The sequence below is a fragment of the Pelobates fuscus genome, chromosome 3, assembly GCF_036172605.1.
Source record: "Pelobates fuscus isolate aPelFus1 chromosome 3, aPelFus1.pri, whole genome shotgun sequence".
Taxonomy (NCBI): Eukaryota; Metazoa; Chordata; class Amphibia; order Anura; family Pelobatidae; genus Pelobates; species Pelobates fuscus.
The window spans coordinates 257584692-257602246 of record NC_086319.1 but is presented as its reverse complement, the minus strand read 5'-3'; the positions used below and the strand labels follow the sequence as shown (position 1 = coordinate 257602246).

Sequence of the window (17555 nt, the reverse complement as noted above, 5' to 3'; positions counted from 1 at the left end):
TTTTAGCCGAATAGCGGTAGATCTGATAGGCCCCCTCAATAAAGTTAGCCCGTCAGGAAAACGGTATATTTTAACGGTCGTAGATTATGCCACCAGGTATCCAGAGGCAGTGGCTCTGACCAACATCCACGCTGAGACGGTCGCGGATGCCCTCATGCGGATATTCTCCCGGATGGGATTACCCAGGGAGATTATCTCGGATCAGGGTACCCAGTTTACCGCAGAATTCACCCAACACCTCTGGAGGATCTGTGGCATTAAGCCTATTATCAGCGCCCCTTACCACCCCCAGACGAACGGGCTCTGCGAACGATTCAATGGTACCTTGAAGCAGATGCTCCGAACCTTCGCAGAGACCCACAAGGACTGGGAACGATTCCTGCCGCACCTCCTATTTGCATACCGGGAGGTGCCGCAGGAATCCACAGGGTTCTCCCCGTTTGAATTATTGTTTGGAAGGAGGGTCCGAGGCCCATTGGATCTTATTAGAGAGCATTGGGAGGGAGACCGGAGCACAGATGGCACTCCCATCCTACCATATGTGTTGGCCTTTCGGGACCGCCTAGAAGCGTTGACCAAGACGGTACGGGAAAACCTTCAGGAGGCCCAGACCCGCCAGCGTACATGGTATGATCGGGGAGCCAGGGACCGTAGCTTTCAGGTCGGGCAGAAGGTACTAATTTTAAAACCTGTCCGACATGATAAGTTACAGGCCGCCTGGCAGGGCCCATATAAGGTGGTGGAGCAAAGATGCGATACCACCTATATTATCGGCCCCTGCACAGGGACTGGGGGGCGACGCATGCTCCATGTGAACATGCTGAAGCCCTACCACGAGCGTACTGAGGAGGTAACCGCCATCTGTGCCCCTAACACGGAAGAGTTTGACAGCTTACCCCTCCCCGATTTGCTGGGGGATGGGCAGCTGTCCGGAGATTTAGGGGAGGTTACGCTGGGAGATCGGCTGAGCCCACAGGAGCGGATCGAGGTACAGCAACTATTGGAAGAGAAACGCGACACGTTCTCTAATGTACCTGGATACACGCCTCTGGCAACTCACCGGGTCGAGACCCCAGGGCAACTACCCATGCGCCAGACGCCATACCGCATTCCAGAAGCGGTACGGGCAAACATGCGTAAGGAGATCGACGAAATGCTCCAACTGGGGGTGATTGAACCCTCAGACAGTCCTTGGGCATCTCCTGTAGTCCTCGTACCAAAGCGAGACGGTACGACCCGCTTCTGCGTGGACTATAGGAGATTGAACGAGAAGACTGTATCTGACGCCTATCCGATGCCCCGGATAGACGAGTTACTGGACAGAATGGCCAGGGGCCAATACCTCACCACTATTGACTTGTGTAAAGGGTATTGGCAAATCCCCCTGGCCCCAGACGCCATCCCGAAGTCGGCCTTTGTCACCCCATTTGGCTTGTACCAGTTTAAGGTCATGCCATTTGGGATGAAAAACGCCCCAGCCACCTTCCAAAGGATGGTGGATCGACTCCTAGATGGATTCCAGGACTATACATGTGCCTACCTGGACGATATTGCTATTTTTAGCAATACGTGGCAGGAACACTTAGCTCACATCAGAGCTGTACTAGATAGGATAAGGGAAGCAGGTCTGACCTTGAAGCCGGCCAAGTGTAGTATCGGCATGGCTGAGGTACAATACCTGGGACATAGAGTAGGGTGCGGTAAACAAAAACCCGAACCCGCCAAAGTAGAGGCTGTAGCCCAGTGGCCCACCCCTAGGACTAAGACCCAGGTTTTAGCGTTTCTAGGGACAGCAGGGTATTACCGGAAGTTTGTTCCCAATTATAGCGCCCTGGCCAAACCCCTCACTGACCTGACCCGTAAGAACCTTCCCCGCCAAGTAAACTGGACCCCGGAGTGTGAGCAGGCATTCCAACAATTGAAAAATGCACTGATAAATGCCCCTGTCTTGGCAGCTCCCAATCCAACTAAACGTTTTCTTGTTCACACAGACGCTTCTATGTTTGGATTGGGGGCAGTACTGAGTCAAGTCGGGGCCGATGGCGGGGAACATCCAGTGGCTTACATCAGTCGCAAACTGTTACCTCGAGAAGTAAGCTACGCCGCCATCGAAAAGGAATGCCTGGCTGTGGTGTGGGCCCTAAAGAAGCTACAACCCTATTTATATGGACAGCCCTTTTCCTTGCTCACGGATCACAACCCGTTAGTCTGGCTGAACCGGGTGGCTGGAGACAACGCCAGGCTGCTGCGCTGGAGTTTGGCGCTACAGCCTTTTGACTTTAATATCCAGTACCGGCCGGGTAAGCAGAATGGAAATGCTGACGGGTTGTCAAGACAAACTGACTTAGAGAAATGATCCGTGAGCCCCCGGACATCCCCAAGCCGATCCGTGTTGGATCAGACTGTGTATGCCGGCTTGTGGGCAAGGGGGAGCAGTGTAGCGGATTGGTACCGGGCTGTCCCACGACATGTATGAGAATAAGTGTATTTGGTCATATGGCTGGTTTAATGTGTATGTACATGTATAGAAAGCATGGTATCCGGGTATAATGACAGTTAAATGTATGTAAAGAATTGTATTCCTCTAGTTGTTCGGTAGAATCATTCAAATAAAACAAGGGAATGAAACTACCGAACAACCAGACCACCCAGGAATGAGTGTGCCTCCAATTACCGTTTGCAACAATGTTGCAAACAGGTAATTGGCAATCAGTGCAGTGTGGTCTTTGTCCTCTGGGTGGCCGCCATTCGGGAAACAAACACGTGGCGGCGGCCATCTTAAACTACCGAACAGCGGTGTTTTGCCGTCGAGTGTCTGGAACTAAAATCGGACACTTGACTAGGCAAACACCGCTGAGACCTCCATACTTCCAGAAATTCGTATGGAAACTACCGAATGACCCGCCGTTCGGTAGAAAGAGCCCCATAAACAAGGGAATTCATTCAAACCCTCTCCAGGCTCTATAACACAGGCAATTCGCCTGTTTTCATTCCCTTGTTTGTGACCGACCGCAGGGCCAAAATGCATGGAACTGTTTTCGGATACTTTACCCATGCGGTCGGTCAAATCTTTGGAACCCCATATCTCACGAACCATTCATCCGAATGGGCTAATTTTTAAGTATGTTGGTCCCCCAGAATAGAGCTATCTGGGGATGTTGGATTTGTGGATGTACCCCAAGTATTTAGGGTACATCCAAAACTCGGGGAAAACTGTGTACACAATAAGGGGATTATGATGCTAGAGGAGGGGAGGAGATCTGTGGGAGGTTACTACTTAGAGATTGGATAATGTCTTAAGTGATAGAACCTCCTCCCTTGCATGGGAGAGGGCTTTATAAGGAACTGTGGAATAAAGCTTGTCAGACTACTCCTGAAACTGTGTGTCGTCCAGTTATTGGGATTGCGATGGGGATACTGCTGTATTACTTTACCTGCTGGAAACCTTGCCTGTGGACTTAACATCACCTTGTTCCTGAGCCTCACTGGAATCTCTAGTGGAGAATAGCTGTGCAAGATCGGCTCTCCGCTACAGGGGGATAATGTCACGTATTCATCCGCTTATAGAAATGTGGTTAATGACATTTACTGTCCACACAGGAAAAGTTGTGCCAAGCAGCAACCTAATCCACAGAAGGGTTAATGCTGAGCAGCAATTGTGCAAATGAAGCCTGGTAACTGACTTTGGGGTCAAAGGCCGGTTACAGCCTATCCGAACTAAAGGAGGGGTATTTAGGCCCAGTTCTCATACTGCTCAGTGCCCTATCGTGGTTTCCCTTGTGGTTGTCCGAGAGCGCGTTCCTGTTATTAGTTTACTACCTGGTTTTTTACTTTGGCTTTGTTTATTGCCTTCTCTATATTCTGGTATCCTGACTCCTGGCTTTCCTCATTGCTGCGTCCCTTTCTGTGTTCCCTGACCTCGGCTAGTATTTTGACTATTCTATGTACGTTAAATCCGCCCATTCTAAGGACCGGTAATACGTTGCTTATTTGTCATCCGTGCTATACAGTTCTACGTGCTGGATCAAACAGTAATCTTGACAATACTCCAGTAAAAGCCCAATAGATTGGACCAATAGATCTGAATTTACTTGGGAATTCCTGAATAAGTTTTGAATCTATCCTAATTAAACATTCTGTCCGAACGGCTTATGTGTATGCATATTTCCCCTAAGGAGTGAATGGGAAATACTTGCACAGATACAGTACAATCATTCCATGCAAAAACAATTCAAATCCTGGTGGTGGAACTGAACACCTACAACCGACTTCCATTCCTTCCTATGCGGAGAGCACTGAACACAATGACACACAACGATCCATTAGCTGAGTCACCTTACCTGACTTATACTTTCTTCACTGTGTTGTCCCAAAACAGGTAAGTCCTCATTCCTGCACCAAGGTACAGTAGATTTCCTGCGGGGGAGAGTTGAGGATTCTCTCAACCATGTTTTTTTCTGTAAGATAGAAAAAACTACATAAGTAGAGTGTAATTGTCAAAAAAACTAAACAGTAATGTATATATAACCCACTGCACACTCTCTAGAATCCTGTCAGTATACTGACAGGGAATCAGGAGAATGTTGCCAAGTATTTGGATTCTGGTTATAAGGTGTAAAAAAGTAAAACCTTTTTTTTTCTAAAATATGCAACTATATATAATTTTCTTGATTTTATATAATGTGAAGCCTAAAAATGACAAATCTCCTCTACTTTGTCTTGAGACAGTTTACATATGATTCTGATTCTGGTTTGCCATGCCTACCTGTTCTGGTCTGACTGATCGATAATAGACTCAGGACCAGGTAAATTGCTAGAAACAGAACTAGACGTTTGACTATGTCACCAGCACCTTGATTCTCCAAACCTGTTGTCTCTGGCCTTCCGACGCCGTCTGAATCTGAACCTATGCAGTTAGGGGTTACTGGACTGTCTGAGGCAGGGAAACAGTATAGGAGAAAAGAGGGTCTTTGCTTATATTGTGGCAAAAAAGGACACCTGAGAGATGCTTGTCCTATACGTCCGGAAAACCTTCGCACCTAAGAACCTTAAGGGGACACGTTTATGTGTAATGGATACGTTTTCAAGCAATTCCCGAAGTAGATTTCTCTTTGACCTTTCCGCCTTTTGCAATGAAGAACTTTTCATGCAAAGCCCTGGTTGACTCAGGCGTGGCTGGTAACTTGATTGATTTATACTTTAAGAAACACACTATACCAGTCAAAGAGAAATCATCACCTCTAGCGGTTGAGGCTATTGATGGGAGACCCCTATCTCAACCATTTATTACCCATGAGACCTTGCCTATTTGCATTACGATAGGAGCTTTGCATAAGGAAGACATTACCTACCAGATAATTGCTTCCCCTTCTTGTCCCATAGGTTTCCCTTGGTTTATCAAGCATAACCCTCATATTGACTGGACGAAAGGGGAAATACTGGAATGGGGTAAAGACTGTCAGGAAAACTGCATGTTTCACATTACTAAAAAAGTGTCAGGGTCTTACCTGAGTTGGGAGTCTGTAGCGCAGATATGACGCTCACCCTTGCAGATAGCCACAGGCCGAGGTGGTCAGGTAAGAATTCACCTGGCCTGTGGGTCTGTGCACGGGGGCTGTGCAGGATGCAGTACCAAATTCGCAGGACAGGCAAGGACAGAACCAGCAGGATAGTCGAGGGATAGCCGAGGTCAAAGGATGCCAGAGGTAGAATAAACGTAGTCACAAGCCGAGGTCAAATACACGAAGCAGAATAAACAGGAACACTGGTACGACACAGGAACAAAGATCAAAGACTTGACAATGAGTGCAGGGGGAGGCTGGGTTTAAATACCCTGCTGATGAAGATCAGAGTCAGGTGAGAAGCAGACAAGTCAAGGTGCAGCCCCCGGTGTAGTAGCCAAGCCAGGGTGAACAAGACCGGAATCAGAAGTCTCTGGTAAAGCTGCTGTGGCTCAGAGGTAGAGAGCAGGACTGGGATAGATAAGTACCCCGGTTCAAGTCCCCTGTTGGGAATTCCAGGAGCGACCACGTCTGGCCGTCTGTCTCACAGGTGAGTACCCTGACAGTACCTCCCCCTTCAAAAACGACCTCTGGGCGTAGGTAGGCTCCTCATTGAAACAATCCGTCTCTCCAGAGTCACTCTCAGAATCCGTCGAGTCCCCATAGTGAAAGTCCTCAGTATGGGATCCCTGATTAGCTCGGGATTTTCCAGTACCAGCTTCTGGTACAGCTGACGATCGGTCTAGGTTCCGGGTAGGGGTGACAAAAACTTCCACAACTTCGGAAGGGACAGTGCTCGCAGCTAGCAGTGCTTTTTCGAACACTTCCAAGTCTTTTTTACAGACCGTAGTGCCATTAGAAGCAATGACACAATCCTTAGGTAAATCCTTTTCAAGTGGGCAGGAAGTAGTGGTGGTAATACAGGAAGCAACTTTGGTAGTAAAGGCAGACGACTCTGGAGCAGGAGGTCTAGGAGGGCGAACAGGACAAAGCGTGATGAAGTGTCCACCCTCTCCACAGTAAAAGCACAGACCATGGCTTCTCCTTCGGTCCCTCTCTCCCGGTGTGACTTTGCAGTGGACACGTCCAATTTGCATAGGCTCCTCAGGATCAAGTTGAACACAGGATACCTCTGGAGTTCTCCTGGGAACTGGATTATAAGAGGGTATCACTGGGGTGTGGTGACGTAGACTCCGCGATTTTTTAGTAGGTGGAGCTGGCTTGGGCTTAGTGATCCTGCACTGTGAGTCCAAAGCAATAATAAAGGACTCCCAGCTGACAAGGACAGGGCTCTTCCTCTGCAACATTTGGTAAGACCAAACTTTAATGCGTCCAGACAACAGGTTGATAGCCGCTCTGACCCTGATGAAATCCGTGGCGTAAGTTCGAGGCTTTAAAGAGAACAATACCTCGCAATCCATCCTGAATGACTGGAAGGACGTGTAGTTACCATCAAATCTGTCGGGCATGATGACAAAGGGTTCCGGAGCTGGATGTACTGCGCCTTTAAGAGAAAAAAGTTCCTGCTGCAACTCCGAAACAATCTGGGCCAGGCTGGACACTTGCTGGAGTGAGGGTGAGCACATTTCTGCGGACTCCATATTGGTCAAGTCTTTTGTCAGGGTCTTACCTGAGTTGGGAGTCTGTAGCGCAGATATGACGCTCACCCTTGCAGATAGCCACAGGCCGAGGTGGTCAGGTAAGAATTCACCTGGCCTGTGGGTCTGTGCACGGGGGCTGTGCAGGATGCAGTACCAAATTCGCAGGACAGGCAAGGACAGAACCAGCAGGATAGTCGAGGGATAGCCGAGGTCAAAGGATGCCAGAGGTAGAATAAACGTAGTCACAAGCCGAGGTCAAATACACGAAGCAGAATAAACAGGAACACTGGTACGACACAGGAACAAAGATCAAAGACTTGACAATGAGTGCAGGGGGAGGCTGGGTTTAAATACCCTGCTGATGAAGATCAGAGTCAGGTGAGAAGCAGACAAGTCAAGGTGCAGCCCCCGGTGTAGTAGCCAAGCCAGGGTGAACAAGACCGGAATCAGAAGTCTCGGGTAAAGCTGCTGTGGCTCAGAGGTAGAGAGCAGGACTGGAATAGATAAGTACCCCGGTTCAAGTCCCCTGTTGGGAATTCCAGGAGCGACCACGTCTGGCCGTCTGTCTCACAGGTGAGTACCCTGACAAAAAGTGGGCATTGTTGCTTCACCTGCTGCTAGGTCTGACCCCTGAAATTCCTGTATAGTATTGGGAGGTTAGGGAGGCGTTTAGTAAAAGTCAGACTGATGTTTTTCCTCCACACAGCTTATACGATTGCTCCACTGACCTGTTGCCCGGGGCTATGCCTCCTAAGGGGGCAGTATATGCCCTATTCCCACATGAAAGTAAGATCATGGATGAGTACATCAAAGAATCGCTAAGAAAAGGCCATATACGTAAATCTTCCTCACTTGCTGGAGCAGGATTCTTTTTTATAGCTAAAAAAGATGGAGTTACATCCTTGCCTTGACTACAGGGCATTAAACAAGATTACTATAAAGAATGCCTATACCAATCCCCTTATATCCAAATTGTTTGATAGACTCCAGGGTGCTAAGATCTTTACCAAACTTGACCTTAGGAGTGCATACAATTTGGTGAGGATTAGGGAGGATCATGAATGGAAGACGGCATTTAACACTAGGAGTGGGAACTATGAAAGCCCTTCGGATTATGCAATGCTCCGGCCGTGTTTCAGGATTTTATTAACGATGTACTCAGGGACTTTATCTATTCATTTGTTCTAGTTTACCTGGATGATATCCTTATTTATTCCCCAGACCTCCAGACTCAGCATGAACATGTTAAACAAGTATTACAAACATTGCTTGATAATGGACTTTATTGTAAACTTGAGAAATGCATATTTGATCAGCATGCGGTTCAGTTTTTGGGGTATAAACTAGAGGCCATTCTACACTGGCTGTTACCCAATGGGTTAAAAGCCATCCAAAGGTTTATTGGTTTCTCTAACTATTATAGGAGATTCATCAAAGGTTTCTCTTCGGTAATAGTCCCCATCACCAATATGACACGCAAGGGGGCTACTTTTACTATATGGCCTAAAGAAGCTAGATGCTTTTGAGATTTTTAAACAAATGTTCGCATCTGCTGACATATTAAGACATCCTGACTAGTAAATCTTTTCTACTTGAGGTTGATGCCTCCGAGACAGGGGTCGGGGCTGTTATTTCTCAGAGAGAGAAAGTCAGGATGCCCTTTGCATCCTTGTGGTTACTTCTCCAGAAAGTTGTCTACTGTCGAGCGTAACTATGACATTGGTAACAGAGAACTGTTAGCCATCATACTAGCGCTTAAGGAATGGCGACATCTTTTGGAGGGTTCCAAGGATCCAATTCTTTATTACTGATCACAAGAACATGGCATATATTGGGGATGCCAAACAACTGTCTTCTAGACAAGCTAAATGGTCATTATTTTTGTCTTGCTTTAACTTCATTATCACCTACGAACCCGGTTCTAAGAACATTAAAGCTGACGCCTTGTCTATGCAATTTGACGTTGAATCGGATCTAGAACAAGAGACATCCCCTATTATTTCTCCTGAGTGTATTATTGCATCCACTGTCCTTTCTTTATTATCCCCTTTGCTCTGTGCTATCATGGCGGCTCAGCCCCACGCACCTTGCAAAGAACAACGCTACCCATGACTCATCTGGGCATAGTCCGTTTTTTGTCAATACGGGTTGTCATCCTGCTGTTCTACCTGCTGTGTTTTCTGATACAGCTATCCCTACTCTGGATGATCACCTTACCTCTATTCGTGATACCTGGACTAAGGTTTACTCCGCTGTTGAAACTGCGGCTGCTCGCTTTAAGTTTCATGTGGATAAACAGAGGAGTGCCAATCCAGTTTACCAGGTGATCGGGTTTGGTTATCCTCACGCAACATCAGGCTGAAGGTTCCCAGGATGAAGGTTTCTCCGAGGTTCCTTGGTCCTTTTCGTGTGGTTAGGAGAATCAACCCTGTTTCTTATTCTCTGGTCCTTCCAGCATCCTTACGTATACCTAACACGTTTCATGTGTCCTTGCTCAAACCGCTTGTTTGCAATCAGTACACAAGTCCGGTTGTTCCCCCTCCTCCTTTGGTTGTTTCTGGACAGGAGGAGTATGACGTCTCCTCCATCATTGTTTCCAGATTTTCTTGTGGTACCTTACAGTATTTGGTTGATTGGAGGGGGTATGGGCCTGCTGACCGTTCTTGGGTTTCTGCTTCTGATATCCATGCTGGCCGTAAAATTTCTTTTCATGCCAAGTTTCCTCTCAAACATGGTCCTGTCTGCCTGGTGGGCGGTCTTCATGTAGGGGGTAATGTCACGTATTTATCCGCACATAAAAATGTGGTTAATGGCATTAACCGTCCTGACAGGAAAAGTTGTGCCTAGCAGAATTACCGTCTTGACAGGAAAAGTTGTGCTGAGTAGCAATCATGCACATGGAAACCTGGTCATTGCTTTTGTGGTTACGGCCAATCGGATCCACAGGAGGGGTATTTAAACCCAATTCTCCTTTTGCTCATTGCCCTGTCGTGGTTTCATCCTGATGGTAATCCGACATTGAGTTCCTGATCTTGATTTTCTGGTATTTGACTTTGACTTTGTTTTGACTTCCCTGAATTCTGGTATCCTTGACTTTTGGCTTTCCCTAATCGTTGTGTCTGATTCTGTGTTCCTGACCTCGGCAAGTAGTTTGACTATTCTTGGATACGTTAAGTCCGGCCATTCTAAGGTCCGGTTATACGTTATTCTTAGTCCGAGGTGTGACACAGTTCTGCGTGCTGGATCAACTTGCAATCCTGACAGTTTGAATGTGTGTGTGTGTGTGTCTGTATATGTGTGTATATGTGCCTGTGAGTGTACATGTGTGTATATGAGTGTATGTATGTGTGTCTTTACATGTCTGTATGTATGTCTTGGTCTCTGTGTGTCTGCATGTGCATCTGTTTGTCTGCAAGTGTGGGGGGGAGGCGTGTGGGGTAGGAGGCAGATGTATGGGGGGGGCCCAGGGAAATTTTCACAACGTGGCCCCTTGGTTCATAGTTACGCCTCTGTGTAGTAACCTTGGTGAGGGCAGTTTAAGTTGAATGTTGGGGACAGAAGTCAGCTTGCAAGGGATCAAGCAGATAGTTGGAGGATAGGAAGTCGTTTAAGCCAGCGTAAACTAGATTTTCCAGTAAAGAATTAAGAAAAAATACACACAAAATGCTTGTCACAATGTCCAAAGACAGATGTGACTATTATCAGCATATTTATTAGCGGAAGGTATCCACTCTGAGCTTTATTATGTCTAGCTCAGTAGATACCTATAAAGCTATGCTAATAAATCTAGTATACCGTCCAAGAAAAAAGAATAAAGGAACTAAAAGTAAATATGGCTGCCACTAAAGTATAGCCTCAGATAATACACAGGGACTTAATATCAATTACTCAAAGCTATACAAAATAGCCAAATGCTCCTTTGTTGCAGTTGTATATATTGGCAATCATTTACATAGCCTCATTTCATAAACTAAGTGTCACCTTAAGAAAGTAATAATAGTAAATACAGCAGTGCAGGTGCTAATGATTCCAAAAAATAATAAATAGAATCCATGTACTAATTGCTTTCTTTAAGAGAAATCCTAAGGTATATACACAAATTATGAGACCATATAGTTGGAGATAAGTTAAAAGGTAGAATGCATAGATATCATGATGCTTAGAGTGCTCAATGTATATATATGAGAGGTATAAGGCAGTCTTAGAAAAGGAAGGTAGAGGGAAACAAATACCAACATATGCTGCATATAAACCTAGCAGGCTAAGTAATAACCCTCCCTTCTTAGACTAACTCTTAGTCCACAAGGTGGTAACTCAATGGAACACAATGTCTATTATGCGTTTCGGTGCTAAGAGATCCAGCACCTTCGTCAGAGGCCTCTGACGAAGGTAGCTGGACCTCTTAGCACCGAAACGCACGTCAGGCTTTTCTTTCCGTATTATTATTTTTTTTTTTCTCACTACAATTATGGTCACTTTGCTCTAGTTTATTTTTATTTTTTATTTTAATAGCCATTATGTTCCATTGAGTTACCACCTTGTGGACTAAGAGTTACTTCTAAGAAGGGAGGGTTTTCTTATTACTTAGCCTGCTAGGTTTATATGCAGCATATATTTGTATTTGTTTCCCTCTACCTTCCTTTTCTAAGACTGCATTATACCTCTCATATATATACACTGAGCACTCTAAGCATCATGATATCTATGCATTCTACCTTTTAACTTGTCTCCAACTATATGGTCTCATATAATTTGTGTATATACCTTAGGATTTTGGAACAAATTTTTTTGAATCATTAACTTACACCTTATAGGGATATCTCAATTCCTGAATTTTATGAATATAATATATGCTCGCTAGACCACTGTATATTTCCAGGTAGCACAGCTAGTCACATCTGTCTTTGCATGTTGTGACAAGCATTTTGTGTGTATTTTCTTTATTTTTTCATTAGCGTTTCTGGGGTTATACCCCCTGAGATCCCTGGAGTCTCTTTTTGGTACCTAGTTGGTTTCTCACCACTGGAGCACCAACACCTGTGGTTGTTTCCAGCGGTGTCTAACCTTTAAACACTAGGTTTTCCAGGAGTTTTGATGTTTGCGGAAGCAGTTTTATGGGGCAGTGGTTTGCAGGAAAATTAGGGTCAAGGGAGTTTTTTTTTAGCTTTGGAATGAGCATGTCTGAAAAAAGGATGGGAACAAACTGGTAGCAAGGCATAGGTTAAAGTTGTAAGTAAGAAGGTATTAAATGTGAAGGGATAGGGTCAAGCAGGCAGGAAGTGAGACGAAACAGTAACGAAAACAGTAAAGAACAGACTTCATCCTCAGTGGCTGAAGGGAAGAAGCAGAGAACCGCAGTGGGGGTGACTAGGGATGGAGGAGGAATATTGCAATATTTTGTTGGGATGTTGTTTCGGATAGTATGTGTTTGTGATGGTAGTGACCATCACCAGGAGCTTAAGATGGACAATTCAATTGGGTCTCTGGATGACTCTTATGTTTAAGTCATCCTGTGCCCATTGTGGGTGCAGGGTGTGTGTAATGTGGTTGTTTGGGGTTAAATATTTTGCATGCTCTGCAGAGGGGACGATGCCGTCCTGGAAGAAGAGTTTGGTCGGGTGGAAGAGTTAGGGAGTGTAACAGACAGTTTTGCACACAAGAGGTTAAAAACCGTTTAGGCGATATTCCCCTTTAGATGCACAGGCAGCTACTGCAATCACCAATCTCCCGAACTGCAAACACACGAATCCTCCAACTCCCGAACTGGAACCATACGAATTCTCCAACTCCCGAACAGGAAACACACGAATGCTGTTAAACAGCCGAACAGGGAGAACCATACGAACAGCTTACACTCCTGGCAGTCGCACTGTAACCGCATACAATCCAATTCCCCCCAAGAACGAGACGACACTTCGTTTGAGGATCAAGCAGAACTGATTTACTGGGGCTACCTGCCCGGCTTTTATGCAGGTCTCCCACCTGGTGGACACCCCCTAGGGGACCAGATGGAAGACTGGGACACAAAGGGTAAAAGGACCAATCACAAGCTTACACATTTAAACAGATCACACAATGCATTGCAATCCCTCCTCTCTGTCCTGGAGATAATTGGGAAGTAATCCAATTATCTCCAAGGACAGAGGCAAAACTCCATTTGCCACATGTTAGTAAAAAGACATAAAATTACACAGTGTTACAATTACTACATGTAGCGGAGCTGCAAGGTAAAATCCCAAATTCTCCGCTGGTCCAGAAAGTAATCCAAATAAAGCGCTGGAAATGAAGGCAATATCCCAAATCCCCCAGTAACCGGACAAAACACAGTTCTGGGAGTCAACTGACGATTTTATTCACAGCTCCAGTATTTATGTGGTTCCCCATGCAAGGGGTTTCCTTAGTCAAATTACAGGGGTATTACAGTAGACTACTACATGGGGAACTGAATATACAGAGCATTTCTCCCACCATGCACTGCTGTACTACCTTGCAAATTCCTGTCCTAATGTGTTTTACACCCCACCTCCTATAGAATGTAAGCTCGATTGAGAAGGGTCCTCTTCAACCTATTGTTCCTGTAAGTTTATTTGTAATTGTCCTATTTATAATTAAATCCCCTCTCATAATATTGTAAAGCGCTACGGAATCTATTGGCGCTATATAAATGGCAATAATAAATAAATAAATACGGATACTCCCACTAGAATATCCTATTAAGTGGATTATCCCTCTGTACAGCAGAACCGGGTTTTAACATAAAAATGTATAACTTTGACATTATTCGTGGGATTATAATAAATGACTGTTCGGTAGATAGCTGGGGTCTGAGCGCATACTTCGTGCGAGTACCGCTCAGATCCCAGCATAAATAACCGAACGGCGCACGAAACATACTTTATATCACATTCTCCTAAAAGTACCGAACACCGATTGGGAAACACAATACTGAAAGACCGGAGCTCCCGAATGGCCTGGAAGTCCAGCGGTGTTCGCGCCGTCGAGTAGCCGATTTTAGTTCCAGGTGCTCGGCGACCAAACACCGCTGGGCTAACAAAGGATCCAAGATGGCCGACCGCCGCGTGGTCAGTAGCCGAACGACGGCCACCCAGGAAAGCAATTAACCGCCGATTGCTACAATGTTGCAATCGGTTAATGGGAGCCACACGACCCTCTGTGTGTGGGCTCCCATTCGGTACTTTATTCGTTTCACGAACAGTGTGTAAAAGTCACTGTTCGTGAAACGACCATATGAATGCTAGCGGCTTTCGGCCGTTAGCATACGAATGCTCTATATTGCAAAATTACAGGAATACATTTACACACAGAATTAGCGGCTTTTACAGACAACCTTTAAATGTAAAGCAGTATGATCTAAAGTGGCTAGGTTTGCCACACTACATAAAACATATACATTCAACATATCCCCAGATAGCTTAGATCTGAGCACACATTATTACCGAATGGCGCTCAGATCCCATACATACAGTTCAATCGCCATGGAGCCAAAGTCTTTCCCATAGTCTTTCAGTATACGAATGGGCTCCATGGCATAGCTATCTGGGGTAACACTGCTCACATAGGGAAAATTAAAAGGTTTTTAATGCAGGGCCATAGTCCAGTGGCAAGAGGTGGGCAATTCCCTACCCAATGGCTAGGAAGCGGATTGGGTGGAGGTACTCGGTCAGAGTACAGGAGCTCCGTCACAGTGGTTTTTTTCAAGTAGTAGTTTGCAAGGTCTTGGACACTGAAGCCAGACAATAGAGGTGGTGCACGTTATTAGAAGAGAGTAAAAAGTAATTTAGGGTTGGAGGAAAGACTAGTGATAAGAGAAAACAATTATGTTTCTTTGACTAAGCGAAGGAAAGAATTATATGAATAGAAAATTAATTTATAGTTTATGAAATCAGCTTCAGAGCGAGATTTTCTCCAGACACACTCAGCAGTGAGGGAGCATTTTTGCAAGTAGCACATTTTCTTAAAATGCCAGAGCTGTACCTGACTGTGATGGGTTTTGCACAGTTGAGGATGAGAAGACTGTCTAGTGGAGAGGAGGAAGTTTTGTTGTAGTAGACTCTAGCAAGATCAGGTCAGGTTATAGTGAAAGTGTGAGGCAGAAGATGTTGCATAAGTTTGGAAAATTGGAGAGGATCTACAGCATGCAGATTCTACAAGTGTGGGGGCGAGGTGAAGGACATGTAGGTTTAGTCAATCCATTTAGATTATAAGAGTGCAGGTGGTCTTCTTATGCTTTTGTCACGGTTTATTGGACAATACGGTGCACTCATCTGCCTCTGTATTCTTTACGGTTTTGGAATATAACTGCAGCATATTTTTAAAAAAACACCACACACTTTCTCAAATATGAAATTATTAGAAGTCTTCCAATGACTTGGAAGCACTGTGTTTGCAGAGTAGAATTATTATATGCAAGCCTCCATCACTTTGAGCATCTCTGTATTTTGTGAAGAAGCCATGACTAGAGCTATTGGAGGGCACATGCTGTACTTAAGGGGTCTGCAAGATAATTTAATGCTATGCAGTCCTGCTGGTCCAGCTTGAGAGATATACATCCGCTGAGCAGGCCCTTTGATTGACTTCACTGATGGTTACCTGGTTCTCATGCACAGTAGCTCTGGGAGGATAAGATGTCATATCACTTCTTGCAGCAATAGAAGTGGAGCTGTGGACCTGTTTTGGCTCCTACCCACTATACGTCAAGGACTCAAGCTTCATGCAACAAAAAGTTTAGCAGACAGGAGTGAGGCTAGAAATGAAATATCATAAATTTTTCCATGTGTGCATAAGTTGTGTTGTGTGCCTTTGGGTTGTGTGTCTGTCTTTGGCAGTGTGTATCTATTTGGGTTTGTGTGAGTACACTTGTTTAGAAGTACATGATGGGGGGGGGGGGGGGGGGGGGAGGTCTGCTAGTTGTTTTGTCAGTTGTTTACATTTTTTTACAGCAGCTCTGGAAGACACCTAGGGTTTGCTATTAGCTTAGGTAACTCGTTTAACCTTTGTTTAAAGATAAATGGAACTGCTGCTTAAACCTCATATACCATAAACCTTCCCTGAGCATGTGCCAGTTATTCCCTAGTCTTGGCATAGTTTACTATAGAAAGCTGCAAATATCTGATTTGTAGTACATTCAAAACTTTAAAGATAAGTATCTTTTTTTGTAGATGGTTTAGTTTAGTTTTTTTTTGTGTGTGCATATATTTAAAATCAATTGTCCTTATAATCATGTGAGGGAGAAAATGAGAAACGTTTCAGTTCACTCTTGTTCCTCACCTTTTGCAAAGGCTCTATATGATCCAGTTGTACCTCTTCCACTGTGGCAGTCTCACTTCTATGCCTACGGTCACGCCCCTCTCGTCTCTGGGCAGGGACACTCTGTGTACGGGTCACATGACGCCTTTTTCTCTTTTCTCTTTCTTCAGTTCTCGGAGGTGGAGCTAAACGTTCTTTCATCAAACTTGTCAGTGATTGGCTCTTTTTTACCAGGGGACGGAATGTGCGCATATCTCTTGGGGAAACATAATCTTGTCCATCTCTCTCCTGTCTATGACACAAATATTGTTAGAAAAACAGTGTAAAGTGCAATATTGAGCTATGTTGACATGATTCTACATCAAAGGGGCACTATAGTCACCAAAACAAGTTTAGCTTAATGTAGCAGTTTTAGTATATTGATCATGTCCCTGCAGTCTCACTGCTCAATTCTCTGCCATTTAGGAGTTCAATCACTTTGTTTCTGTTTATGCAGCCCTAGCCACATCTCCCCTGGCTGTGACTGACACAGCCTGCATGAAAAAAAAACATTTCTTTTTCAATCAACTTAAAAAGTTTGTCTTCTGCACTGTAAATTAAGCTATTATCAGAACAGGATATAATAAATTATACATTAAACAGAATTTGCAATAAAGGAAGTATAAACAGTAGATGACTCTTTACAGGAACTGTTTAGGAAGGCTGTGTAAGTCACATGCAGGAAGGAGTGCCCATGGCTGCATAAACAACGTGATTTAACTCCTAAATGGCAGATAATTGAGAAATGAGACTGCAGGGGCATAATCTATACACAACAACTTAATTAAGCTAAAGTTATTTTGTGACTATAGTGTCCCTTCAATCATTTTCAAATCAGCTCCCAGATACCAATCACCATTGGTTAACCAAAGAGGAAGCACAAGGTGCCACGCACCCCGCCACTTCAATTTGCATATTTCAAGGAATTCACTTTTCAGTAGGCATTAAGCAGCATTCTTAGGTTCCTGTCTCCCCTAGAAATTTCCACCCTTTCCCTTCCCTATTGATTATAGGGCTGTGTGACCCACTGATCTCATGCACTCTCATCAAAGCGCTGCACTGAAGCAACTGAAACTCTCCAGCCAAAGACATTCAGGCATCCTCATGCTGCAACTCACATGAAAGATGAGTGTACAATATTTTCATA

General features: G+C 44.9%; 1 protein-coding gene across 1 annotated transcript in view; it reads right to left on the bottom strand.

Annotated features, from left to right (window-relative positions):
* The window catches only part of RASAL3 (RAS protein activator like 3), an 87962-nt gene that overhangs the window by 22342 nt on the left and 48065 nt on the right, over nt 1–17555 (bottom strand). Inside the window, exons 14-15 of the mRNA XM_063448373.1 lie at nt 16391–16661; nt 4341–4457 (exon numbers count right to left, since the gene is read on the bottom strand). Of these exons, the coding sequence (XP_063304443.1) occupies nt 4341–4457; nt 16391–16661 (388 nt within the window). The remainder of the gene's footprint in view (nt 1–4340; nt 4458–16390; nt 16662–17555) is intronic.